Raw genomic sequence first — 25,602 nt, 5'->3', positions numbered from 1 at the left:
GGGTTAGACTGTTTTAGACTGTGGCGCTAGGGTTAGACTGTTGTTAGGGTTAGACTGGTGTTAGGGTTAGTTAGGGTTAGACTGGGTTAGACTGTGGCGTTAGGGTTAGACTGGTTTTAAGGTTAGACTGTGGAGTTAGGATTAGACTGGGTTAGACTGTGGTGTTAGGGTTAGACTGGGTTAGACTGTGGAGTTAGGGTTAGACTGTTTTAGACTGTGGAGTTAGGGTTAGACTGTGGTGTTAGTGTTAGACTGGGTTAGACTCTGGTGTTAGGGTTAGACTGGTTTAGACTGTGGCGCTAGAGTTAGACTTCTGTTAGGGTTAGACTGGGTTAGACTGTGGAGTTAGGGTTAGACTGTTTTAGACTGTGGAGTTAGGGTTAGACTGTGGTGTTAGGGTTAGACTGGTTTTAAGGTTAGACTGTGGAGTTAGGGTTAGACTGGGTTAGACTGTGGCGTTAGGGTTAGACTGGGTTAGACTGGTGTTAGGGTTGGACTGGGTTAGACTGTGGTGTTAGGGTTAGACTGTGGTGTTAGGGTTAGACTGGGTTAGACTCTGGTGTTAGGGTTAGACTGGTTTAGACTGTGGAGCTAGAGTTAGACTTCTGTTAGGGTTAGACTGGGTTAGACTGTGGTGTTAGGGTTAGACTGGGTTAGGGTTAGACTCCATTAGACTGTGGTGTGAGGGTTAGACTGTGGATTTAGGGTTAGACTGGGTTAGACTGGTGTCAGGGTTAGACTGGGTTAGACTGTGGAGTTAGGGTTAGACTGGGTTACACTGTGGAGTTAGAGTTAGACTGGGTTTGACTGGGTTAGACTGGGTTAGACTGTGGAGTTAGGGTTAGACTGGGTTAGACTGTGGAGTTAGGGTTAGACTGTGGAGTAAGGGTTAGACTGGGTTAGACTGGGGCGTTAGGGTTAGACTGGGTTAGACTGTGTTTGACTGTGGAGTTAGGGTTAGACTGTGGAGTAAGGGTTAGACTGGGTTAGGGTTAGACTGGGTTAGACTGGGTTAGACTGTGGTGTTAGGGTTAAACAGTGTTAGACTGTGGTGTTTGGGTTAGACTGTGGAGTTAGGGTTAGACTGGGTTAGACTGTGGAGTTAGGGTTAGACTGGGTTAGACTGGTGTTAGGGTTAGACTGGGTTAGACTGTGGAGTTGGGGTTACACTGTTTTAGACTGTGGAGTTGGGGTTACACTGTGTTGTTAGTGTTAGACTGGCTTAGACTGTGGCGTTAGGGTTAGACTGGGTTAGACTGTGGTGTTAGGGTTAGACTGGGTTAGACTTGGTTAGACCGGGTTAGACTGTGGAGTTAGGGTTAGACTGGGTTAGACTGTGGTGTTAGGATTAGACTGGGTTAGACTGTGGAGTTAGGGTTAGACTGGGTTAGACTGTGGTGTTAGGGTTAGACTGGGTTAGACTGTGGTGTTTGGGTTAGACTGTGGTGTTAGGGTTAGACTGGGTTAGACTGTGGTTTTAGGTTAGACTGGGTTAGACTGTGGAGTTAGGGTTAGACTGGGTTAGACTGTGGTGTTAGGGTTAGACTGTGGAGTTAGCTTTTGACTGGGTTAGACTGTGGTGTTAGGGTTAGACTGTGGAGTTAGGGTTTGTTAGGGTTAGACTGGGTTAGACTGTGGAGTTAGGGTTAGACTGTGGTGTTAGGGTTAGATTGGGTTAGACTGTGGCATTAAGGTTAGACTGTGGAGTTAGGGTTAGGCTGGGGAGTTAGGGTTAGACTGGGTTAGACTGTGGAGTTATGGTTAGACTGGGTTAGACTGTGGAGTTAGGGTTAGACTGGGTTAGACTCTGGAGTTTGGGTTAGACTGTGGAGTTAAGGTTAGACTGGAGTTAGTGTTAGACTGTGGAGTTAGGGTGAGACTGTGGTGTTAGGGTTAGACTGGGTTAGACTGTGGAGTTAGGGTTAGACTGTTTTAGACTGTGGCGCTAGGGTTAGACTGTTGTTAGGGTTAGACTGGTGTTAGGGTTAGTTAGGGTTAGACTGGGTTAGACTGTGGCGTTAGGGTTAGACTGGTTTTAAGGTTAGACTGTGGAGTTAGGATTAGACTGGGTTAGACTGTGGTGTTAGGGTTAGACTGGGTTAGACTGTGGAGTTAGGGTTAGACTGTTTTAGACTGTGGAGTTAGGGTTAGACTGTGGTGTTAGTGTTAGACTGGGTTAGACTCTGGTGTTAGGGTTAGACTGGTTTAGATTGTGGCGCTAGAGTTAGACTTCTGTTAGGGTTAGACTGGGTTAGACTGTGGAGTTAGGGTTAGACTGTTTTAGACTGTGGAGTTAGGGTTAGACTGTGGTGTTCGGGTTAGACTGGTTTTAAGGTTAGACTGTGGAGTTAGGGTTAGACTGGGTTAGACTGTGGCGTTAGGGTTAGACTGGGTTAGACTGGTGTTAGGGTTGGACTGGGTTAGACTGTGGTGTTAGGGTTAGACTGTGGTGTTAGGGTTAGACTGGGTTAGACTCTGGTGTTAGGGTTAGACTGGTTTAGACTGTGGAGCTAGAGTTAGACTTCTGTTAGGGTTAGACTGGGTTAGACTGTGGTGTTAGGGTTAGACTGGTTTAGGGTTAGACTCCATTAGACTGTGGTGTGAGGGTTAGACTGTGGATTTAGGGTTAGACTGTGTTAGACTGGTGTCAGGGTTAGACTGGGTTAGACTGTGGAGTTAGGGTTAGACTGGGTTACACTGTGGAGTTAGAGTTAGACTGGGTTTGACTGGGTTAGACTGGGTTAGACTGGGTTAGACTGTGGAGTTAGGGTTAGACTGGGTTAGACTTTGGTGTTAGGGTTAGACTGTGGAGTTAGGGTTAGACTGGGTTAGACTGTGGAGTTAGGGTTAGACTGGGTTAGACTGTGGTGTTAGGTTTAGACAGTGTTAGACTGTGGTGTTTGGGTTAGACTGTGGTGTTAGGGTTAGACTGGGTTAGACTGTGGTTTTAGGTTAGACTGGGTTAGACTGTGGAGTTAGGGTTAGACTGGGTTAGACTGTGGTGTTAGGGTTAGACTGTGGAGTTAGCTTTTGACTGGGTTAGACTGTGGTGTTAGGGTTAGACTGTGGAGTTAGGGTTTGTTAGGGTTAGACTGGGTTAGACTGTGGAGTTAGGGTTAGACTGTGGTGTTAGGGTTAGATTGGGTTAGACTGTGGCATTAAGGTTAGACTGTGGAGTTAGGGTTAGGCTGGGGAGTTAGGGTTAGACTGGGTTAGACTGTGGAGTTATGGTTAGACTGGGTTAGACTGTGGAGTTAGGGTTAGACTGGGTTAGACTCTGGAGTTTGGGTTAGACTGTGGAGTTAAGGTTAGACTGGAGTTAGTGTTAGACTGTGGAGTTAGGGTGAGACTGTGGTGTTAGGGTTAGACTGGGTTAGACTGTGGAGTTAGGGTTAGACTGTTTTAGACTGTGGCGCTAGGGTTAGACTGTTGTTAGGGTTAGACTGGTGTTAGGGTTAGTTAGGGTTAGACTGGGTTAGACTGTGGCGTTAGGGTTAGACTGGTTTTAAGGTTAGACTGTGGAGTTAGGATTAGACTGGGTTAGACTGTGGTGTTAGGGTTAGACTGGGTTAGACTGTGGAGTTAGGGTTAGACTGTTTTAGACTGTGGAGTTAGGGTTAGACTGTGGTGTTAGTGTTAGACTGGGTTAGACTCTGGTGTTAGGGTTAGACTGGTTTAGACTGTGGCGCTAGAGTTAGACTTCTGTTAGGGTTAGACTGGGTTAGACTGTGGAGTTAGTGTTAGAATGTTTTAGACTGTGGAGTTAGGGTTAGACTGTGGTGTTAGGGTTAGACTGGTTTTAAGGTTAGACTGTGGAGTTAGGGTTAGACTGGGTTAGACTGTGGCGTTAGGGTTAGACTGGGTTAGACTGGTGTTAGGGTTGGACTGGGTTAGACTGTGGTGTTAGGGTTAGACTGTGGTGTTAGGGTTAGACTGGGTTAGACTCTGGTGTTAGGGTTAGACTGGTTTAGACTGTGGAGCTAGAGTTAGACTTCTGTTAGGGTTAGACTGGGTTAGACTGTGGTGTTAGGGTTAGACTGGGTTAGGGTTAGACTCCATTAGACTGTGGTGTGAGGGTTAGACTGTGGATTTAGGGTTAGACTGGGTTAGACTGGTGTCAGGGTTAGACTGGGTTAGACTGTGGAGTTAGGGTTAGACTGGGTTACACTGTGGAGTTAGAGTTAGACTGGGTTTGACTGGGTTAGACTGGGTTAGACTGGGTTAGACTGTGGAGTTAGGGTTAGACTGGGTTAGACTTTGGTGTTAGGGTTAGACTGGGTTAGACTGTGGAGTTAGGGTTAGACTGGGTTAGACTGTGGAGTTAGGGTTAGACTGGGTTAGACTGTGGTGTTAGGTTTAGACAGTGTTAGACTGTGGTGTTTGGGTTAGACTGTGGTGTTAGGGTTAGACTGGGTTAGACTGTGGTTTTAGGTTAGACTGGGTTAGACTGTGGAGTTAGGGTTAGACTGGGTTAGACTGTGGTGTTAGGGTTAGACTGTGGAGTTAGCTTTTGACTGGGTTAGACTGTGGTGTTAGGGTTAGACTGTGGAGTTAGGGTTTGTTAGGGTTAGACTGGGTTAGACTTTGGAGTTAGGGTTAGACTGTGGTGTTAGGGTTAGATTGGGTTAGACTGTGGCATTAAGGTTAGACTGTGGAGTTAGGGTTAGGCTGGGGAGTTAGGGTTAGACTGGGTTAGACTGTGGAGTTATGGTTAGACTGGGTTAGACTGTGGAGTTAGGGTTAGACTGGGTTAGACTCTGGAGTTTGGGTTAGACTGTGGAGTTAAGGTTAGACTGGAGTTAGTGTTAGACTGTGGAGTTAGGGTGAGACTGTGGTGTTAGGGTTAGACTGGGTTAGACTGTGGAGTTAGGGTTAGACTGTTTTAGACTGTGGCGCTAGGGTTAGACTGTTGTTAGGGTTAGACTGGTGTTAGGGTTAGTTAGGGTTAGACTGGGTTAGACTGTGGCGTTAGGGTTAGACTGGTTTTAAGGTTAGACTGTGGAGTTAGGATTAGACTGGGTTAGACTGTGGTGTTAGGGTTAGACTGGGTTAGACTGTGGAGTTAGGGTTAGACTGTTTTAGACTGTGGCGCTAGAGTTAGACTTCTGTTAGGGTTAGACTGGGTTAGACTGTGGAGTTAGTGTTAGAATGTTTTAGACTGTGGAGTTAGGGTTAGACTGTGGTGTTAGGGTTAGACTGGTTTTAAGGTTAGACTGTGGAGTTAGGGTTAGACTGGGTTAGACTGTGGCGTTAGGGTTAGACTGGGTTAGACTGGTGTTAGGGTTGGACTGGGTTAGACTGTGGTGTTAGGGTTAGACTGTGGTGTTAGGGTTAGACTGGGTTAGACTCTGGTGTTAGGGTTAGACTGGTTTAGACTGTGGAGCTAGAGTTAGACTTCTGTTAGGGTTAGACTGGGTTAGACTGTGGTGTTAGGGTTAGACTGGGTTAGGGTTAGACTCCATTAGACTGTGGTGTGAGGGTTAGACTGTGGATTTAGGGTTAGACTGGGTTAGACTGGTGTCAGGGTTAGACTGGGTTAGACTGTGGAGTTAGGGTTAGACTGGGTTACACTGTGGAGTTAGAGTTAGACTGGGTTTGACTGGGTTAGACTGGGTTAGACTGTGGAGTTAGGGTTAGACTGGGTTAGACTGTGGAGTTAGGGTTAGACTGTGGAGTAAGGGTTAGACTGGGTTAGACTGGGGTGTTAGGGTTAGACTGGGTTAGACTGTGTTTGACTGTGGAGTTAGGGTTAGACTGTGGAGTAAGGGTTAGACTGGGTTAGGGTTAGACTGGGTTAGACTGGGTTAGACTGTGGTGTTTGGGTTAGACTGTGGAGTTAGGGTTAGACTGGGTTAGACTGTGGAGTTAGGGTTAGACTGGCTTAGACTGGTGTTAGGGTTAGACTGGGTTAGACTGTGGAGTTGGGGTTACACTGTGTTGTTAGTGTTAGACTGGGTTAGACTGTGGTGTTAGGGTTAGACTGGGTTAGACTTGGTTAGACCGGGTTAGACTGTGAAGTTAGGGTTAGACTGGGTTAGACTGTGGTGTTAGGATTAGACTCGGTTAGACTGTGGAGTTAGGGTTAGACTGGGTTAGACTGTGGTGTTAGGGTTAGACTGGGTTAGACTGTGGTGTTTGGGTTAGACTGTGGTGTTAGGGTTAGACTGGGTTAGACTGTGGTTTTAGGGTTAGACTGGGTTAGACTGTGGAGTTAGGGTTAGACTGAGTTAGACTGTGGTGTTAGGTTTAGACTGTGGAGTTAGCTTTAGACTGGGTTAGACTGTGGTGTTAGGGTTAGACTGTGTTAGACTGTGGAGTTAGGGTTTGTTAGGGTTAGACTGGGTTAGACTGTGGAGTTAGGGTTAGACTGTGGTGTTAGGGTTAGACTGTTTTAGACTGTGGCGCTAGGGTTAGACTGTTAGGGTTAGACTGGTGTTAGGGTTAGTTAGGGTTAGACTGTGGCGTTAGGGTTAGACTGGTTTTAAGGTTAGACTGTGGAGTTAGGGTTAGACTGTTTTAGACTGTGGAGTTAGGGTTAAACTGTGGTGTTAGTGTTAGACTGGGTTAGACTCTGGTGTTAGGGTTAGACTGGTTTAGACTGTGGCGCTAGAGTTAGACTTCTGTTAGGGTTAGACTGGGTTAGACTGTGGAGTTAGGGTTAGACTGGGTTAGACTGTGGCGTTAGGGTTAGACTGTGGTGTGAGGGTTAGACTGTGGATTTAGGGTTAGACTGGGTTAGACTGGTGTCAGGGTTAGACTGGGTTAGACTGTGGAGTTAGGGTTAGACTGGGTTACACTGTGGAGTTAGGGTTAGACTGGGTTTGACTGGGTTAGACTGGGTTAGACTGTGGAGTTAGGGTTAGACTGGGTTAGACTGTGGAGTTAGGGTTAGACTGGGTTAGACTGGGGCGTTAGGGTTAAACTGGGTTAGACTGGGTTTGACTGTGGAGTTAGGGTTAGACTGTGGAGTAAGGGTTAGACTGGGTTAGATTGTGGTGTTAGGGTTAAACAGTGTTAGACTGTGGTGTTAGGGTTAGACTGGGTTAGACTGTTGAGTTAGGGTTACACTGGGTTAGACTGTGGAGTTGGGGTTAGACTGTTTTAGACTGTGGAGTTAGCGTTATACTGTGTTGTTAGTGTTAGACTGGCTTAGACTGTGGTTTTAGGGTTAGACTGGGTTAGAATGGAGTTAGGGTTAGACTGTGGCGTTAGGGTTAGACTGGGTTAGACTGTGGTGTTAGGGTTAGACTGGGTTAGACTTGGTTAGACCGGGTTAGACTGTGGAGTTAGGGTTAGACTGGGTTAGACTGTGGTGTTAGGATTAGACTGGGTTAGACTGTGGAGTTAGGGTTAGACTGGGTTAGACTGTGGTGTTAAGGTTAGACTGGGTTAGACTGTGGAGTTAGGGTTAGACTGGGTTAGACTGTGGTTTTAGGGTTAGACTGGGTTAGACTGTGGAGTTAGGGTTAGACTGGGTTAGACTGTGGTGTTAGGGTTAGACTGTGGAGTTAGCTTTAGACTGGGTTAGACTGTGGTGTTAGGGTTAGACTATGTTAGACTGTGGAGTTAGGGTTTGTTAGGGTTAGACTGTGGAGTTAGGGTTCGACTGTGGTGTTAGGGTTAGATTGGGTTAGACTGTGGCATTAAGGTTAGACTGTGGAGTTAGGGTTAGGCTGGGGAGTTAGGGTTAGACTGGGTTAAACACTGGTGTTAGGGTTAGACTGGGTTAGACTGTGGAGTTATGGTTAGACTGGGTTAGACTGTGGAGTTAGGGTTAGACTGGGTTAGACTCTGGAGTTATGGTTAGACTGGGTTAGACTGGAGTTAGGGTTAGACTGGGGAGTTTGGGTGAGACTGTGGTGTTAGGGTTAGACTGGGTTAGACTGTGGAGTTAGGGTTAGGCTGAGGAGTTAGGGTTAGACTGGGTTAAACACTGGTGTTAGGGTTAGACTGGGTTAGAGTGTGGAGTTATGGTTAGACTGGGTTAGACTGGGGCATTAGGGTTAGACTGTGGTGTTAGGGTTAGACTGGGTAAGACTGGGGCATTAGGGTTAGACTGGGTTAGACTGTGGTTTTAGGGATAGACTGGGGCGTTAGGGTTAGACTTGGTTATACTGTGGCATTGGGGTTAGACTGTGGATTTAGGGTTAGACTGGTGTTAGGGTTAGTTAGGGTTAGACTGGGTTAGACTGTGGCGTTAGGGTTAGACTGGGTTAGACTGTGGTGTTAGGGTTAGACTGGGTTAGACTGTGGTGTTAGGGTTAGACTGTGGAGTTAGCTTTAGACTGGGTTAGACTGTGGTGTTAGGGTTAGACTGTGTTAGACTGTGGAGTTAGGGTTTGTTATGGTTAGACTGTGGAGTTAGGGTTAGATTGGGTTAGACTGTGGCATTAAGGTTAGACTGTGGAGTTAGGGTTAGGCTGGGGAGTAAGGTTAGGCTGGGTTAAACACTGGTGTTAGGGTTAGACTGGGTTAGACTGTGGAGTTATGGTTAGACTGGGTTAGACTGTGGAGTTAGGGTTAGACTGGGTTAGACTCTGGAGTTATGGTTAGACTGGGTTAGACTGGAGTTAGGGTTAGACTGGGGAGTTTGGGTGAGACTGTGGTGTTAGGGTTAGACTGGGTTAGACTGTGGAGTTAGGGTTAGGCTGAGGAGTTAGGGTTAGACTGGGTTAAACACTGGTGTTAGGGTTAGACTGGGTTAGAGTGTGGAGTTATGGTTAGACTGGGTTAGACTGGGGCATTAGGGTTAGACTGTGGTGTTAGGGTTAGACTGGGTAAGACTGGGGCATTAGGGTTAGACTGGGTTAGACTGTGGTTTTAGGGATAGACTGGGGCGTTAGGGTTAGACTTGGTTATACTGTGGCATTGGGGTTAGACTGTGGATTTAGGGTTAGACTGGTGTTAGGGTTAGTTAGGGTTAGACTGGGTTAGACTGTGGCGTTAGGGTTAGACTGGTGTTAAGGTTAGACTGTGGAGTTAGGGTTAGACTGGGTTAGACTGTGGTGTTAGGGTTAGACTGGGTTAGACTGTGGTGTTAGGGTTAGACTGTGGAGTTAGCTTTAGACTGGGTTAGACTGTGGTGTTAGAGTTAGACTGTGTTAGACTGTGGAGTTAGGGTTTGTTATGGTTAGACTGTGGAGTTAGGGTTAGACTGTGGTGTTAGGGTTAGATTGGGTTAGACTGTGGCATTAAGGTTAGACTGTGGAGTTAGGGTTAGGCTGGGGAGTTAGGGTTAGACTGGGTTAACCACTGGTGTTAGGGTTAGACTGGGTTAGACTGTGGAGTTAGGGTTAGACTGGAGTTAGGGTTAGACTGGGGAGTTTGGGTGAGACTCTGGTGTTAGGGTTAGACTGGGTTAGACTGTGGAGTTAGGGTTAGGCTGAGGAGTTAGGGTTAGACTGGGTTAAACACTGGTGTTAGGGTTAGACTGGGTTAGAGTGTGGAGTTATGGTTAGACTGGGTTAGACTGGGGCATTAGGGTTAGACTGTGGTATTAGGGTTAGACTGGGTAAGACTGGGGCATTAGGGTTAGACTGGGTTAGACTGTGGTGTTAGGGTTAGACTGGGTTAGACTGTGGTGTTAGGGTTAGACTGGGTTAGACCTAGGCATTAGGGTTAGACCGGGTTAGACTGTGGTTTTAGGGATAGACTGGGGCGTTAGGGTTAGACTTGGTTATACTGTGGCATTGGGGTTAGACTGTGGATTTAGGGTTAGACTGGTGTTAGGGTTAGTTAGGGTTCGACTGGGTTAGACTGTGGCGTTAGGGTTAGACTGGTGTTAAGGTTAGACTGTGAAGTTAGGGTTAGACTGGGTTAGACTGGTGTTAGGGTTGGACTGGGTTAGACTGGTGTGTTAGGGTTAGACTGGGTTAGGGTTAGACTGGATTAGACTGGAGTTAGGGTTAGACTGCGTTATACTGTGGAGTTAGGGTTAGACTGGGTTAGACTGTGGAGTTAGGGTTAGACTGGGTTAGACTGTGGAGTTCGGGTTAGACTGTGGAGTGAGGGTTAGACTGGGTTAGACTGGGTTAGACTGTGGAGTTAGGGTTAGACTGTGGAGTTAGGGTTAGACTGGGTTAGACTGTGGCGTTAGGGTTAGACTGGGTTAGACTGTGGAGTTAGGGTTAGACTGGGTTAGACTGTGGAGTTATGGTTGGACTGTGGAGTAAGGATTAGGCTGGGTTAGACTGTGGCGTTAGGGTTAGTCTGGGTTAGACTGTGGTGTTAGGGTTAGACTGGGTTAGACTGTGGAGTTAGGGTTAGACTGGGTTAGACTGTGGTGTTAGGGTTAGACTGTGGTGTTAGGGTTTGACAGTGTTAGACTGTGGTGTTTGGTTTAGCCTATTGCGTTAGGGTTAGACTGGGTTAGACTATGGTTTTAGGGTTAGACTGGTTTAGAATGTGGAGTTAGGGTTAGACTGGGTTAGACTGTGGTGTTAGGGTTAAACTGTGGAGTTAGGGTTAGACTGTGGTGTTAGGGTTAGACTGTGTTAGACTGTGGAGTTAGGGTTTTTAGGGTTAGACTGGGTTAGACTGTGGTGTTAGGGTTAGTTAGGGTTAGACTGTGGTGTTAGGGTTAGTTAGGGTTAGACTGGTTTAGACTGTGGAGTTAGGGTTTGACTGTGATGTTAGGATTAGACTGGGTTAGACTGTGGAGTTAGGGTTAGAATGGTGTTAAGGTTAGACTGTGGAGTTAGGGTTAGACTGGGTTAGACTGTGGAGTTATGGTTAGACTGGGTTAGACTGTGGAGTTAGGGTTAGACTGGGTTAGACTGTGGAGTTAGGGTTAGACTGGGTTAGACTGGTGTTAGGGTTAGACTGGGTTGGACTGTGGAGTTAGGGTTAGACTGTGGTGTTAGTGTTAGACTGGGTTAGACTGTGGAGTTAGGGTTAGACTGTGGAGTAAGGGTTAGACTGGGGCGTTAGGGTTAGACTGGGTTTGACTGTGGAGTTAGGGTTAGACTGTGGCGTTAGGATTAGACTGGGTTTGACTGTGGTGTTAGGGTTAGACAGTGTTAGACTGTGGTGTTAGGGTTAGACAGTTTTAGACTGTGGAGTTAGGGTTAGACTGGGTTAGAATGGAGTTAGGGTTAGACTGTGGCGTTAGGGTTAGACTGGGTTAGACTGTGGAGTTAGGGTTAGACTGTGGAGTAAGGGTTAGACTGGGTTAGACTTGGTTAGACTGGGTTAGACTGTGGAGTTAGGGTTAGACTGGGTTAGACTGTGGAGTTAGGGTTAGACTGGGTTATACTGTGGAGTTAGGGTTAGACTGGGTTAGACTGTGGAGTTAGGGTTAGACTGGGTTAGACTGTGGAGTTAGGGTTACACTGGGTAAGACTGTGGAGTTAGGGTTAGACTGGGTTAGACTGGGTTAGACTGTGGAGTTAGGGTTAGACTGGGTTAGACTGTGGCGTTAGGGTTAGACTGGGTTAGACTGGGGAGTTAGGGTTAGACTGGGTTAGACTGTGGAGTTAGGGTTAGATTGTGGAGTAAGGGTTAGACTGGGTTAGACTTGGTTAGACTGGGTTAAACTGTGGAGTTAGGGTTAGACTGTGGCGTTAGGGTTAGACTGGGTTAGACTGTGGAGTTAGGGTTAGACTGTGGAGTTAGGGTTAGACTGGGTTAGACTGTGGTGTTTGGGTTAGACTGTGGAGTTAGGGTTAGACTGTGGTGTTAGTGTTAGACTGGGTTAGACTGTGGAGTTAGGGTTAGACTGTGGAGTAAGGGTTAGACTGGGGCGTTAGGGTTAGACTGGGTTAGACTGGGTTTGACTGTGGAGTTAGTGTTAGACTGTGGCATTAGGATTAGACTGGGTTTGACTGTGGTGTTATGGTTAGACTGGGTTAGACTGGTGTTAGGGTTAGACTGGGTTAGACTGTGGAGTTAGGGTTAGACTGTGGTGTTAGTGTTAGACTGGGTTAGACTGTGGAGTTAGGGTTAGACTGTGGAGTAAGGGTTAGACTGGGGCGTTACGGTTAGACTGGGTTAGACTGGGTTTGACTGTGGAGTTAGGGTTAGACTGTGGCGTTAGGATTAGACTTGGTTTGACTGTGGTGTTAGGGTTAGACAGTGTTAGACTGTGGTGTTAGGGTTAGACTGTTTTAGACTGTGGAGTTAGGGTTAGACTGTGGAGTAAGGGTTAGACTGGGTTAGACTTGGTTAGACTGGGTTAGACTGTGGAGTTAGGGTTAGACTGGGTTAAACTGTGGAGTTAGGGTTAGACTGTTTTAGACTGTGGAGTTAGGGTTAAACTGTGGTGTTAGTGTTAGACTGGGTTAGACTCTGGTGTTAGGGTTAGACTGGTTTAGACTGTGGAGTAAGGGTTAGACTGGGGCGTTACGGTTAGACTGGGTTAGACTGGGTTTGACTGTGGAGTTAGGGTTAGACTGTGGCGTTAGGATTAGACTGGGTTTGACTGTGGTGTTATGGTTAGACTGGGTTAGACTGTGGAGTTGGGGTTAGACTAGGTTAGACTGGTGTTAGGGTTAGACTGGGTTAGACTGTGGAGTTAGGGTTAGACTGTGGTGTTAGTGTTAGACTGGGTTAGACTGTGGAGTTAGGGTTAGACTGTGGAGTAAGGGTTAGACTGGTGCGTTAGGGTTAGACTGGGTTTGACTGTGGAGTTAGGGTTAGACTGTGGCGTTAGGATTAGACTGGGTTTGACTGTGGTGTTAGGGTTAGACAGTGTTAGACTGTGGTGTTAGGGTTAGACTGTTTTAGACTGTGGAGTTAGGGTTAGACTGAGTTAGAATGGAGTTAGGGTTAGACTGTGGAGTTAGGGTTAGACTGTGGAGTAAGGGTTAGACTGGGTTAGACTTGGTTAGACTGGGTTAGACTGTGGAGTTAGGGTTAGACTGGGTTAAACTGTGGAGTTAGGGTTAGACTGTTTTAGACTGTGGAGTTAGGGTTAAACTGTGGTGTTAGTGTTAGACTGGGTTAGACTCTGGTGTTAGGGTTAGACTGGTTTAGACTGTGGAGTAAGGGTTAGACTGGGGCGTTACGGTTAGACTGGGTTAGACTGGGTTTGACTGTGGAGTTAGGGTTAGACTGTGGCGTTAGGATTAGACTGGGTTTGACTGTGGTGTTATGGTTAGACTGGGTTAGACTGTGGAGTTGGGGTTAGACTGGGTTAGACTGGTGTTAGGGTTAGACTGGGTTAGACTGTGGAGTTAGGGTTAGACTGTGGTGTTAGTGTTAGACTGGGTTAGACTGTGGAGTTAGGGTTAGACTGTGGAGTAAGGGTTAGACTGGTGCGTTAGGGTTAGACTGGGTTTGACTGTGGAGTTAGGGTTAGACTGTGGCGTTAGGATTAGACTGGGTTTGACTGTGGTGTTAGGGTTAGACAGTGTTAGACTGTGGTGTTAGGGTTAGACTGTTTTAGACTGTGGAGTTAGGGTTAGACTGAGTTAGAATGGAGTTAGGGTTAGACTGTGGCGTTAGGGTTAGACTGGGTTAGACTGTGGAGTAAGGGTTAGACTGGGTTAGACTTGGTTAGACTGGGTTAGACTGTGGAGTTAGGGTTAGACTGGGTTAGACTTTGGTGTTAGGGTTAGACTGTGGAGTTTAAGGTTAGACTGTGGTGTTAGGGTTAGACTGTGGTTTTATTTTTAGACTGGGTTAGACAGAGGAGGATGGAAAGCCCTCTGGGCTGATGGTGAGATGGTTGGAATGCCCCTCGGGCTGATGTCGAGGTTGTAATGCCCCTCAGGGCTGATGTAGAGGTGGTTGGAGTGCCCCTCAGGGCTGATGTAGAGGTTGTAATGCCCCTCAGGGCTGATGTCGAGGTGGTTGGAGTGCCCCTCAGGGCTGATGTAGAGGTGGTTGGAATGCCCCTCAGGGCTGATGTATAGGTTGGAATGCCTGTCAGAGCTGATGTACTGGTTGGAATGACCTTCAGGGCTGATGTACAGGTTGGAATGACCCTCAGGGCTGATGTAGAGATGGTTGTAATTCCCCTCAGGGCTGATGTACAGGTTGGAATGCCCATCAGGGCTGATGTAGAGATGATTGGAATGCCCCTCAGGGCTGATGTAGAGATGATTGGAATGCCCCTCAGGGCTGATGTATAGGTTGGAATGACCCTCAGGGCTGATGTACAGGTTTATCTAACCCTAACTCCACAGTCTAACCCTAACACCACAGTCTAACCCAGTCTAACCCTAACTCCACAGTCTAACCCAGTCTAACCCTAAAACCACAGTCTAACCCAGTGTAACCCTAACGCCACAGTCTAACCCAAACACCACAGTCTAACTTTGTCTAACCCTAACACCACAGTCTAACCCAGTCTAACCCTAACTCCACAGTCTAACCCTAAAACCACAGGGCTGATGTAGAGATGATTGGAATGCCCCTCAGGGCTGATGTATAGGTTGGAATGCCCCTCAGGGCTGTTGTACAGGTTGGAATGACCCTCAGGGCTGATGTAGAGATGGTTGTAATGCCCCTCAGGGCTGATGTAGAAGTGGTTGTAATGCCCCTCAGGGCTGATGTAGAGGTGGTTGGAATGCCCCTCAGGGCTGATGTACAGGTTGGAATGCCCATCAGGGCTGATGTAGAGATGATTGGAATGCCCCTCAGGGCTGATGTAGAGATTGGAATGCCCCTCAGTGCTGATGTACAGGTTGGAATGCCCCTCAGGGCTGATATAGAGGTTGGAATGCCCCTCAGGGCTGATGTAGAGATGGTTGTAATGCCCCTCAGGGCTGATTTACAGGTTGGAATGCCCCTCAGGGCTGATGTAAAGGCGGTTGGAATGCCCCTCTGGGCTGATGTAGAGATTGGAATGCCCCTCAGGGCTGATGTACAGGTTCGAATGCCCCTCAGGGCTGATGTAGAGATGTTCGTCAGACCTCTTCGCTCCATGTCTTGTTTGTGCTTCTTCAACTGCAGATTAAAAGATATTCAACTCTTAAGACAATATAACCTCCTGGTTCTGGCTTCATCAATCATATTTCTTTCTTTCTAGATTTCTTCTACTCAACCCCTAGATCATCATCATGAAGGACGACGTCGCCAACAGCACTCACCCAGCCTCTTGACTCCATGTGTCTTTGTACTGCCAGGTCATCGTCATGAAGGACAGTGTGGTCAACAACAACAGCATCTCCCACGCCAGGAAAGCTGTGGAACAACTCAAGATGGAGTCTTGTATGGACAGGATAAAGGTAAGGTACTGTAGGGGTGGGTGTGTGTGTGTGTGTGTGTGTGTGTGTGTGTGTGTGTGTGTGTGTGTGTGTGTGTGTTTGTGTGTGTGTGTGTGTGTGTCTGTGGGTGTCTGTGTGTGTCTGTGTGTGTGTTAGATCAGAGTGATCCTCCAGGTTTGGTGAAGTTTATCCCAAATGGCACCCTATTCCCTTGATAGTGTACTACATAATGACACCCTATTCCCTTGATAGTGTACTACATAATGACACCCTATTCCCTTGATAGTGTACTACATAAAGACACCCTATTCCCTTGATAGTGCACTACTTTTGACCAGGGCCCATTGGCAGAAGTAGTGCACTATATAGGGAATAGGGTGTCATTATGTTGTGTGCTATATAGGGAATAGGGTGCCATTATGTAGTCCACTATATAGGGAATAGGGTGTCATTATGTAGTCCACTATATAGGGAATAGGGTGTCATTTGGGACATACACCAGGTGAGTGCCAGATTGACCAGTAGAATAATGCTGATGATAACAGATCAGCATAGTGCCGTGACGTCTTAGGTCTGTGCCAGTGTATTTATATATGGAAACCTATTTTTTGGGGGCGTGTTTAGATTATTTAATGGATGATAATTGTTCAAAGCAGAGCTTGACTTTCATTCAAAAAGTGGCTGCTCTTAAAATTGACCATGGGGAGATAAATCTAGGTTTATAGATTCAACAAGTTATTCAGTTGAGACAGGATCTGCGGAGGGCTCTCTCTTTATTTTTGTACACCTACTCATTCAAGGGTTTTTCTTTATGTTTACTATTGTCTACATTGTAGAATAATAGTGAAGACATCAAAACTATGAAAAAACATATGGAATCATGTAGTAACCAAAAAAGTGTTAAACAAATCAAAATAGATTTTATATTTGCCTTAATGACATCTTTGCACACTCTTGGCATTCTCTCAACCAGTTTCATGAGGTAGTCACCTGGAATGCATTTCAATTAACAGGTGTGCCTTGTTCAAAGTTAATTTGTTGAATTTCATTCCTTCTTAATGCGTTTGACACAATCAGTTGTGTTGTGACAAGATAGGGGTGGTATACAAAAGATAGCCCTATTTGGTAAAAGACCAAGTCCATATTATGGCAAGAACAGCTCAAATAAGCAAAGAGAAATGACAGTCCATCATTACTTTAAGACATGAAGGTCAGTCAATCCGGAAAAGTTCAAGAACTTTAACATTTTCTTCAATTGCAGTCACAAAGACCATCAAGAGCTATGATGAAACTGGCTGGTTGAGAGAATGCCAAGAGTGTGCAAAGCTGTCATCAAGGCAAAGGGTGGCAACTTTTAAGAATCGAAAATATACAGTTATAGTAGTCATTCAAGGGTTTTTCTTTATTTTGACTATTTTCTACATTGTAGAATAATAGTGAAGACATCAAAACGATGAAATAACACATACGGAATCATGTAGTAACCAAAAAAAGAAACATACATTTTATATTTGAGATTCTTCAAAGTAGCCACGCTTTGCCTTGATGACTCCCAATATTTCTCAGTGGATAAATCCTCCCCTCCCAGATGGTGGGATGTTGTGTCTGTAAAAGGAAAGAGAGAGAGAAGCAGTTGGGATCACAGATCTCTGTTTTATTCTTTTTTTATTTCACCTTTATTTAACCAGGTGTTGAGAACAAGTTCTCATTTACAACTGTGACCTGGCCAAGATAAAGCAAAGCAGTGTGACAAAGACAACAACACAGAGTTACACATAAACAAACATGTTGTTTGTCAATAATACAAGAGAAAAATATATGTACAGTGTGTGCAAATGTAGAAGAGTAGGGAGGTAAGGCAATAAATATGCCATAGAGGCGAAATAATTAACATTTAGCATTAACACTGGAGTGGTAGATGTGCAAATGATGATGTGCAAGTAGAGATACTGGGGTGCAAAGGTGGGCTGTGTACAGGTGCAGTGATCGGTAAGCTGCTCTGACAGCTGATGCTTCAAGTTAGAGAGGGAGATATAAGACTCCAGCTTCAGTAATTTTTGCAATTCGTTCCAGTCATTGGCAGCAGAGAACTGGAAGGAAAGGCGACCAAAGGAGGTGTTGACTTTGGGAATGACCAGTGAAATATACCTGCTGGAACGTGTGCTACGGGTGGGTGCTGCTATGGTGACCAGTGAGCTGAGATAAGGCGGGGCTTTACCTAGCAAAGACTTATAGATGACCTGGAGCCAGTGGGTTTGGCGACGAATATGTAGTGAGGGCCAGCCAATGAGAGCATACAGGTCGTAGTGGTGGGTAGTATATGGGGCTTTGGTGACAAAACAGATGGCACTGTGATAGACTACATCCAGTTTGCTGAGTAGAGTGTTGGAGGCTATTTTGTAAATGACATCGCCCAAGTCGAGGATCGGTAGGATAATCAGTTTTACGAGGGTATGTTTGGCAGTGTGAGTGAAGGATGCTTTGTTGCAAAATAGGAAGCCAATTCTAGATTTAATTTTGGATTGGAGATGCTTAATGTGAGTCTGGAAGGAGAGTTTACAGTCTAACCAGACACCTAGGTATTTGTAGTTGTCCACATATTCTAATTCAGAACCGTCCAGAGTAGTGATGCTAGTCGGGCGGGAGGGTGCGGGCAGCAATCGGCTGAAGAGCATGCACTTAGTTTTACTAGCATTTAAAAGCAGTTGGAGGCCTCGGAAGGAGTGTTGTATGGCATTGAAGCTCGTTTGGAGGTTTGTTAGAACAGTGTCCAAAGAAGGGCCAGATGCATACAGAATGGTGTCGTCTGTGTAGAGGTGGATCAGAGAAACACCAGCAGCAAGAGCGACGTCATTGATATATACAGAGAAAAGAGTCGGTCTGAGAACTGAACCCTGTGGCACCCCCATAGAGACTGCCAGAGGTCCAGACAACAGGCCCTCCGATTTGACACACTGAACGCTATCTGAGAAGAAGTTGGTGAACCAGGCGAGGCAATCATTTGAGAAACCAAGGCTATTGAGTCTGCCGATGAGAATGCGATGATTGACAGAGTCGAAAGCCTTGGCCAGGTCGATGAAGATGGCTGCACAGTACTGTCTTTTATCGATGGCGGTTATGATATCGTTAAGGACCTTGAGCGTGGCTGAGGTGCACCCATGACCAGCTCAGACACCAGATTGCATAGTGGAGAAGGTACGGTGGGATTCGAAATGGTCGGTGATCTGTTTGTTAACTTGGCTTTCGAAGACCTTAGAAAGACAGGGTAGGATAGATATAGGTCTGTAGCAGTTTGGGTCTAGAGGGTCTCCCCCTGTGAAGCGAGGGATGACCGCGGCAGCTTTCCAATCTATGGGGATCTCAGACGATACGAAAGAGAGGTTGAACAGTTTAGTAATAAGGGTTGCAACAATTTTGGCAGATAATTGTAGAAAGTGAGGGTCCAGATTGACTAGCCCGGCTGATTTGTAGGGATCCAGACTTTGCAGCTCTTTCAGAACATCAGCTGTTTGGGTTTGGGTGAAGGAGAAATGTGTGTGTGGGGGGGGGGGGGGGGGGGGGGGGGGTCTCTTGGACAAGTTGCTGCAGGGGGTGCTGAGATGTTGGCCGGGGTAGGGGTAGCCAGGTGGAAAGCATGGCAAGCCGTAGAAGAATGCTTATTGATCGATTATCGTAGATTTAACGGTGGTGAAGGTGTTTCCTAGCCTCAGTACAGTGGGCAGCTGGGAGGAAGTGCTCTTATTCTCCATGGACTTTACAGTGTCCCAAAACATTTTGGAATTGGTGCTACAGAATGCAAATGTATGTTTGAAAAAGCTAGCCTTAGCTTTCCTAACTTACTGAGTATATTGGTTCCTGACTTCCCTCCTCTACACAGCATATTCAGTCTCTGTGCATCTTATTGAGGGATCACTGGTCTCATTAATTGCCTCATCACACAGAATAATGTTTTGATTTGATTTGATCTGTGCTAATGAGCAGAGCTCTCCTTCGCTCTTCTATCCTCCCCTCCATCAAAAGGTTCTACTGTAATTACAGATAGTCTGGAACCCTCCATCATGAGCCTCTACTGTAATTACAGATAGTCTGGAACCCTCCATCATGAGCCTCTACTGTAATTACAGATAGACAGTCTGGAACCCTCCTCTCCTCACAAGGCTCTACTGTAATTACAGATAGTCTGGAACCCTCCATCATGAGCCTCTACTGTAACTACAGATAGACAGTCTGGAACCCTCCTCTCCTCACAAGGCTCTACTGTAATTACAGATAGACAGTCTGGAACACTCCATCACCAGGCTCTACTGTAATTACAGATAGACAGTCTGGAACCCTCCTCTCCTCACAAGGCTCTACTGTAATTGCAGATAGTCTGGAACCCTCCATCACAAGGCTCTACTGTAATTACAGATAAACAGTCTGGAACCCTCCATCACGAGGCTCTACTGTAATTACAGACAGATAGTCTGGAACCCTCCATCACGAGGCTCTACTGTAATTACAGATAGAGAGTCAAACCCTCCATCACGAGGCTCTACCATAATTACAGATAGACAGTCTGGAACCCTCCATCACGAGGCTCTACTGTAATTACAGACAGATAGTCTGGAACCCTCTATCACGAGGCTCTACTGTAATTACAGATAGTCTGGAACCCTCCATCACGAGGCTCTACTGCAATTACAAATAGACAGTCTGGAACCCTCCATCACAAGGCTCTACTGTAATTACAGACAGATAATCTGGAACCCTCTACCACGAGGCTCTACTGTAATTACAAATAGACAGTCGAACCCTCCATCACGAGGCTCTACTGTAATTACAGATAGACAGTCTGGAACCCTCCATCACGAGGCTCTACTGTAATTACAGATAGTCTGGAACCCTCCTGTCCTCACGAGGCTCTACTGTAATTACAGATAGTCTGGAACCCTCCTGTCCTCACGAGGCTCTACTGTTATTACAGATAGTCTGGAAGCCTCCTCTCCTCACGAGGCTCTACTGTAATTACAGATAGTCTGGAACCCTCCTGTCCTCTCCTACAGTGCATTCAGAAAGTATTGAGATCCCTTGACTTTCTCCATATTTTACATTACAGCCTTATTCTAAAATGTATATAAAAAAAAATATTCTCAAAGTGAAAACAGTTTTTTTTAATGTTTGCAAATGTTTAAAAAAAAGTTAAAATAGAAATACCTTATTTACATATGAATTCAGACCCTTCGCAAAGGAACTCAACATTGAGCTCAGGTGCATCCCGTTTCCATTGATCATCCTTGAGATGTTTCATCAACTTGATAGGAGACCACCTGTGGTAAATTCAATTGATTGGACATGATTTGGAAAGGCACACACCTATCTACAGTAGGGAGAACAAGTATTTGCTACACTGCCGATTTTGCAGGTTTTCCTACTTACAAAGCATGTAGAGATCTGTCATTTTATCATAGGTACACTTCAACTGTGAGAGACGGAATCTAAAACAAAAATCCAGAAAATCACATTGTATGATTTTTAAGTAATTAATTTGCATTTTATTGCATGACATAGGTATTTGATCACCTTACCAACCAGTAAGAATTCCGGCTCTCACAGACCTGTTCGTTTTTCTTTAAGAAGCCCTCCTGTTCTCCACTCATTACCTGTACTAACTGCACCTGTTTGAAATTGTTACCTGTATGAAAGACACCTGTCCACACACTCAATCAAACAGACTCCAACCTCTCCACAATGGCCAAGACCAGAGAGCTGTGTAAGGACATCAGGAATACAATTGTAGACCTGCACAAGGCTGGGATGGGCTACAGGACAATAGGCAAGCAGCTTGGTGAGAAGGCAACAACTGACGCAATTATTAGAAGATGGAAGAAGTTCAAGATGACGGTCAATCACCCTCGGTCTGGGGCTCCATGCAAGATCTCACCTTGTGGAGCATCAATGATCATGAGGAAGGTGAGGGATCAGCTCAGAACTACACTGCAGGACCTGGTCAATGACCTGAAGAGAGCTGGGACCACAGTCTCAAAGAAAACCATTAGTAACACACTACGCCGTCATGGATTAAAATCCTGCAGCGCACGCAGGGTCCCCCTGCTCAAGCCAGCGCATGTCCAGGCCCGTCTGAAGTTTGCCATCTGGATGATCCAGAGGAGGAATTGGAGAAGGTCATGTGGTCTGATGAGACAAAAATAGAGCTTTTTGGTCTAAACTCCACTCGCCGTGTTTGGATGAAGAAGAAGGATGAGTACAACCCCAAGAACACCATCCCAACCGTGAAGCATGGAGGTGGAAACATAATTCTTTGGGTATTCTTTTCTGCAAAGGGGACAGAAAGACTGCGCCATATTGAGGGGAGGATGGATGGGGCCATGTATCGCGAGATCTTGGCCAACAACCTCCCTTCCTCAGTAAGAGCATTGAAGATGGGTCGTGGCTGGGTCTTCCAGCATGACAACGACCCGAAACACACAGCTAGGGCAACTAAGGAGTGGCTCCGTAAGAAGCATCTCAAGGTCCTGGAGTGGCCTAGCCAGTCTCCAGACCTGAACCCAATAGAAAATCTTTGGAAGGAGCTGAAAGTCCGTATTGTCCAGTGACAGCCCCGAAACCTGAAGGAGCTGGAGAAGGTCTGTTTGGAGGAGTGGGCCAAAATCCCTGCAGCAGTGTGTGAAAACCTGGTCAAGAACTACAGGAAACGTATGACATCTGTAATTGCAAACAAAGGTTTCTGTACCACATATTAAGTTCTGCTTTTCTGATGTATCAAATACTTATGTCATTCAATAAAATGCAAATTAATTACAGAAAAATCATACAATGTGATTTTCTGGATTAGATTCCTTCTCTCACAGTTGAAGTGTACCTATCATAAAAATTACAGACCTCTAGATGCTTTGTAAGTAGGAAGACGTGCAAAATCGGCAGTGTATCAAATACTTGTTCTCCCCACTGTATATAAGGTCTCACAGTTGACAGTGCATGTCAGAGCAAAAACCAAGCCATGAGCTACAAGAAATTGTCCGTAGAGCTCCGAGACAGGATTGTACCGAGGCACAGATCTGGGGAAGGTTGCCCAAAAAATTCTGCAGCATTGAAGGTCCCCACGAACAGTGGCCTCCATCATTCTTTAATCGAAGAAGTTTGGAACCACCAAGACTCTTCCTAGAGCTGGCTGCCCGGCCAAACTGAGCAATCAGAGGTGAAGGGCCTCAGAGGTGAAGGGAGGTGACAAAGAACCTGATAGTCTCTCAGACAGAGCTCCAGAGTTCCTCTATGGAGATGGGAGAACCTTCCAGAAGGACAACCATCTCTACAGAACTCCACCAATCAGGACTTAGTAGAGTGGCCAGACGGAAGCCACTCCTCAGTAAAAGTCACATGACAGGCCGCTTGGAGTTTTCCAAAAGGCAGCTAAAGACTCTCAGACCATCAGAAACAAGATTATCTGGTCTGGTGAATCCAAGATTGAACTATTTGGCCTGATTGCCAAGCGTCACATCTGGAGGAAACCTGGCACCATCCCTACGGTGAAGCATGGTTGTAGCAGCATCATGCTGTGGGGATGATTTTCAGTGGCAGGGACTGGGAGAGTAGTCAGGATTGAGGCAAAGTACAGAGAGATCCTTGATGAAAACCTGCTCCATGGTGCTCAGGACCTCAGACTGGGGCAAAGGTTCACCTTCCAACAGGACAATAACCCTAAGCATACAGCCAAGACAACGCAGGAGTGGCTTCGGGACAACTCTCAGAATGTCTTTGAGTGGCTCAGCCAGAGCCCGGACTTGAACCCGATCGAACATCTCTGGAGAGACCTGAAAATGGCTGTACAGTGACGCTCCCCATCCAACCTGACAGAACTTGAGGATCTGCAGAGAAGAATGGGATAAACTCCCCAAATAAGGGTGTACAAGGCTTGTAGCATCATTCCCAAGAAGACTCGAGGTTGTAATCGCTGCCAAAGGTGCTTCAACAAAGTACTGAGTAAATGGTCTGAATACTTATTGAAATGCGATATTACATTTGCAAAAATGTCAAATAAACCTGTTTTTTTTTTGTCATTATGGGGTGTTGTGTGTATATTGATGAGGACAAATTGAATTTTAATACATTTTAGAATGCTGTAATGCAACAAAATGTTATCCAAGTCAAGGGGTCTGAATACTTTCTGAATGCACTGGAGACAGCATGGGACCCTTCTCCCCTCACCTCCTCCCCTCTCTTCTCCCCTCCCCTCCCCTCTCTTCTCCTCCTCCCCTCTCTTCTCCTCCTCCCCTCTCTTCTCCTCCTCCCCTCCTTCCCTCCCCTCTCTTCTCCTCCTCCCCTCTCTTCTCCTCCTCCCCTCCCCTCTCTTCTCCTCCTCCCCTCCTTCCCTCCCCTATCTTCTCCTCCTCCCCTCTCTTCTCCTCCTCCCCTCCCCTCTCTTCTCCTCCTCCCCTCTCTTCTCTCCTCTCCTCTCCTCCTCCTTCCCTCTCCTCTCCTTCTCCTCCTCTCCTCCTCCCCCTCCCCTCTCCTCTGCCTTATCCTACCTAATCATACCTGTCTTTCTCCCCTGTTCCTGTCTCCCAGGTCTCCAAAGCAGCAGCGGATCTGATGGTGTATTGTGACGCCCACATACGTGACGACCCCCTCATCGTGCCTGTGCCCGCCTCGGAGAACCCCTTTAGGGAGAAGAAGTTATTCTGCACCATCCTCTGATGCCCAGTAGGGGGCAGACCAGCCTTAGGCCGGACCCTGGTTCAGGTGTGGAATAACGCCTGCCGTCTCCTCTTCTGTCTTCACCGTACCTGAAGCTAACAAAACGCTGTGAAAGTAACCAGGAAGTGAATGCCCTTTCAGCCTTGTAGTTTTTCAACTTTTGTAGTTTTTTTTAATGGTCTTCAAGCGCAAAAAACATACATACATTTTCTTCATTACAAAGAATCTTCATAAAAGGCATCTGGTAGAAGTAAATTCAATCTTGAAGCCCATTCAAAGCCCAGTGTCCGGAAGTAAAGCGGCAGTAGTCCTCTTTAACAGCAAACTAACTTACCCACGTTACTACCGCTTAACATCAACCTGGCTACTGTTGAGTTGGGTTGAGGTTGCCAGGTGGACACTGTGTTGTTGGGCAGCTCTGTCCCAGGTGGCTGCATTGGGGAGGGTTTACATACCTTTCCATCTGGCAACCCGGTGACCGCGTCTGCGTGTTAGTCTCCAGTGTCGTTTCATTGGTTGGTTTGTTATAGCGCCTTCGTTGTTAGAGAGAAGCCTTCATTAGTACTTTATGATAACATGATGAGATTATATTTTTATTAACATGTCTTTTGTTTTTGTTTACACTAGCTTATTTTTTTTACAAGCCTCAGGAAACAAACACAAACCGTGGGAATAAAAATAAAAAAAAACATTCTAAAGCCCAGTATTTTATATAGGATCAAACCAACATACCATATAGCATGTTAGTCCCCACTATTCATTTCACATTCCCATCAGGAAGGAGGGAGGTGAGATGGGGGAGGAGGGGGGAGAGGGAAAGGGAAAGAATATGGGGAGGGAGAGGAGATGGGGAGGGAGGGGAGAGGGAGAGGAGATGGGGAGGGAGGGAGGGAAAAGTGAGGAGATGGGGAGGGAGAGGAGATGGGGAAGTAGAGGGGAGGGAGAGGAGATGGGGAGGTAGAGGAGAGGGAGAGGAGATGGGGAAGTAGAGGAGAGGGAGAGGAGATGGGGAGGTAGAGGAGAGGGAGAGGAGATGGGGAGGTAGAGGAGAGGGAGAGGAGATGGGGAAGTAGAGGGGAGGGAGAGGAGATGGGGAAGTAGAGGAGAGGGAGAGGAGATGGGGAAGTAGAGGAGAGGGAGAGGAGATGGGGAGGGAGGGAGGGAAAAGTGAGGAGATGGGGAGGGAGAGGAGATGGGGAGGGAGAGGAGATGGGGAAGTAGAGGGGAGGGAGAGGAGATGGGGAGGGAGGGGAGGGAGAGGAGATGGGGAGGGAGGGGAAAGGGAAAGAAGATGGGGAGGGAGAGGAAATGGGGAGGGAGGGAGAAAGAAGATGGGAAGGGAGGGGGAGATGGATAGGAGATGGGGAGGGCGGGGAGATGGTGAGTTACTAGGTCCTCTATAATGTCTCTCTGCTGGCGTCCCCCAGGGCTCAATACTAGGCCCTATAAAATGTCTCTCTACTGGTGTCCACCAGGGATCGATACTAGACCCTCTATAATTCTCTACTGGTGTCCCCCAGGGCTTGGTACTAGGTCCTCTTTAATGTCTTCTCTACTGGTGTCCCCCAGGGCTTAGTATTAGGTCCTCTTTAATGTCTTCTCTATTGGTGTCCCCAGGGTCCCCTTTAATGTCTTATGTTGTTTATTTCTTTATTTTATTGTACGTATAAGATCAAAATGTATTTCCTGAGCCTGTATCATTTTAAATGTATTTTGCCTGCCTGTCCTTAAGTGGATTAATACATTGTTGTGAAAGGCC

The 25,602-nt window shown here is 46.5% G+C and overlaps 1 protein-coding gene across 2 annotated transcripts in view; it reads left to right on the top strand.

Moving 5' to 3' along the window:
• The window catches only part of LOC118942079 (guanine nucleotide-binding protein G(I)/G(S)/G(O) subunit gamma-4-like), a 37,172-nt gene extending 12,524 nt beyond the window's left edge, over positions 1-24,648 (top strand). Inside the window, exons 2-3 of one of the 2 annotated variants that reach the window (XM_036956446.1) lie at positions 15,069-15,170; positions 23,715-24,648. In XM_036956446.1, coding sequence (XP_036812341.1) covers positions 15,078-15,170; positions 23,715-23,843 — 222 coding nt within the window. In that variant the 5' untranslated portion in view covers positions 15,069-15,077 and the 3' untranslated portion in view covers positions 23,844-24,648. Of the gene's footprint in view, positions 1-14,971; positions 15,171-23,714 lie in introns of both variants that reach the window. The other variant, XM_036956445.1, reaches the window with a different exon arrangement.
• The last annotated feature ends 954 nt before the right edge of the window (positions 24,649-25,602 follow it).

This window comes from Oncorhynchus mykiss, chromosome 20 (genome assembly GCF_013265735.2).
Source record: "Oncorhynchus mykiss isolate Arlee chromosome 20, USDA_OmykA_1.1, whole genome shotgun sequence".
Classification (NCBI taxonomy): domain Eukaryota; kingdom Metazoa; phylum Chordata; class Actinopteri; order Salmoniformes; family Salmonidae; genus Oncorhynchus; species Oncorhynchus mykiss.
This window is presented reverse-complemented; position numbering and strand designations above follow the sequence as displayed.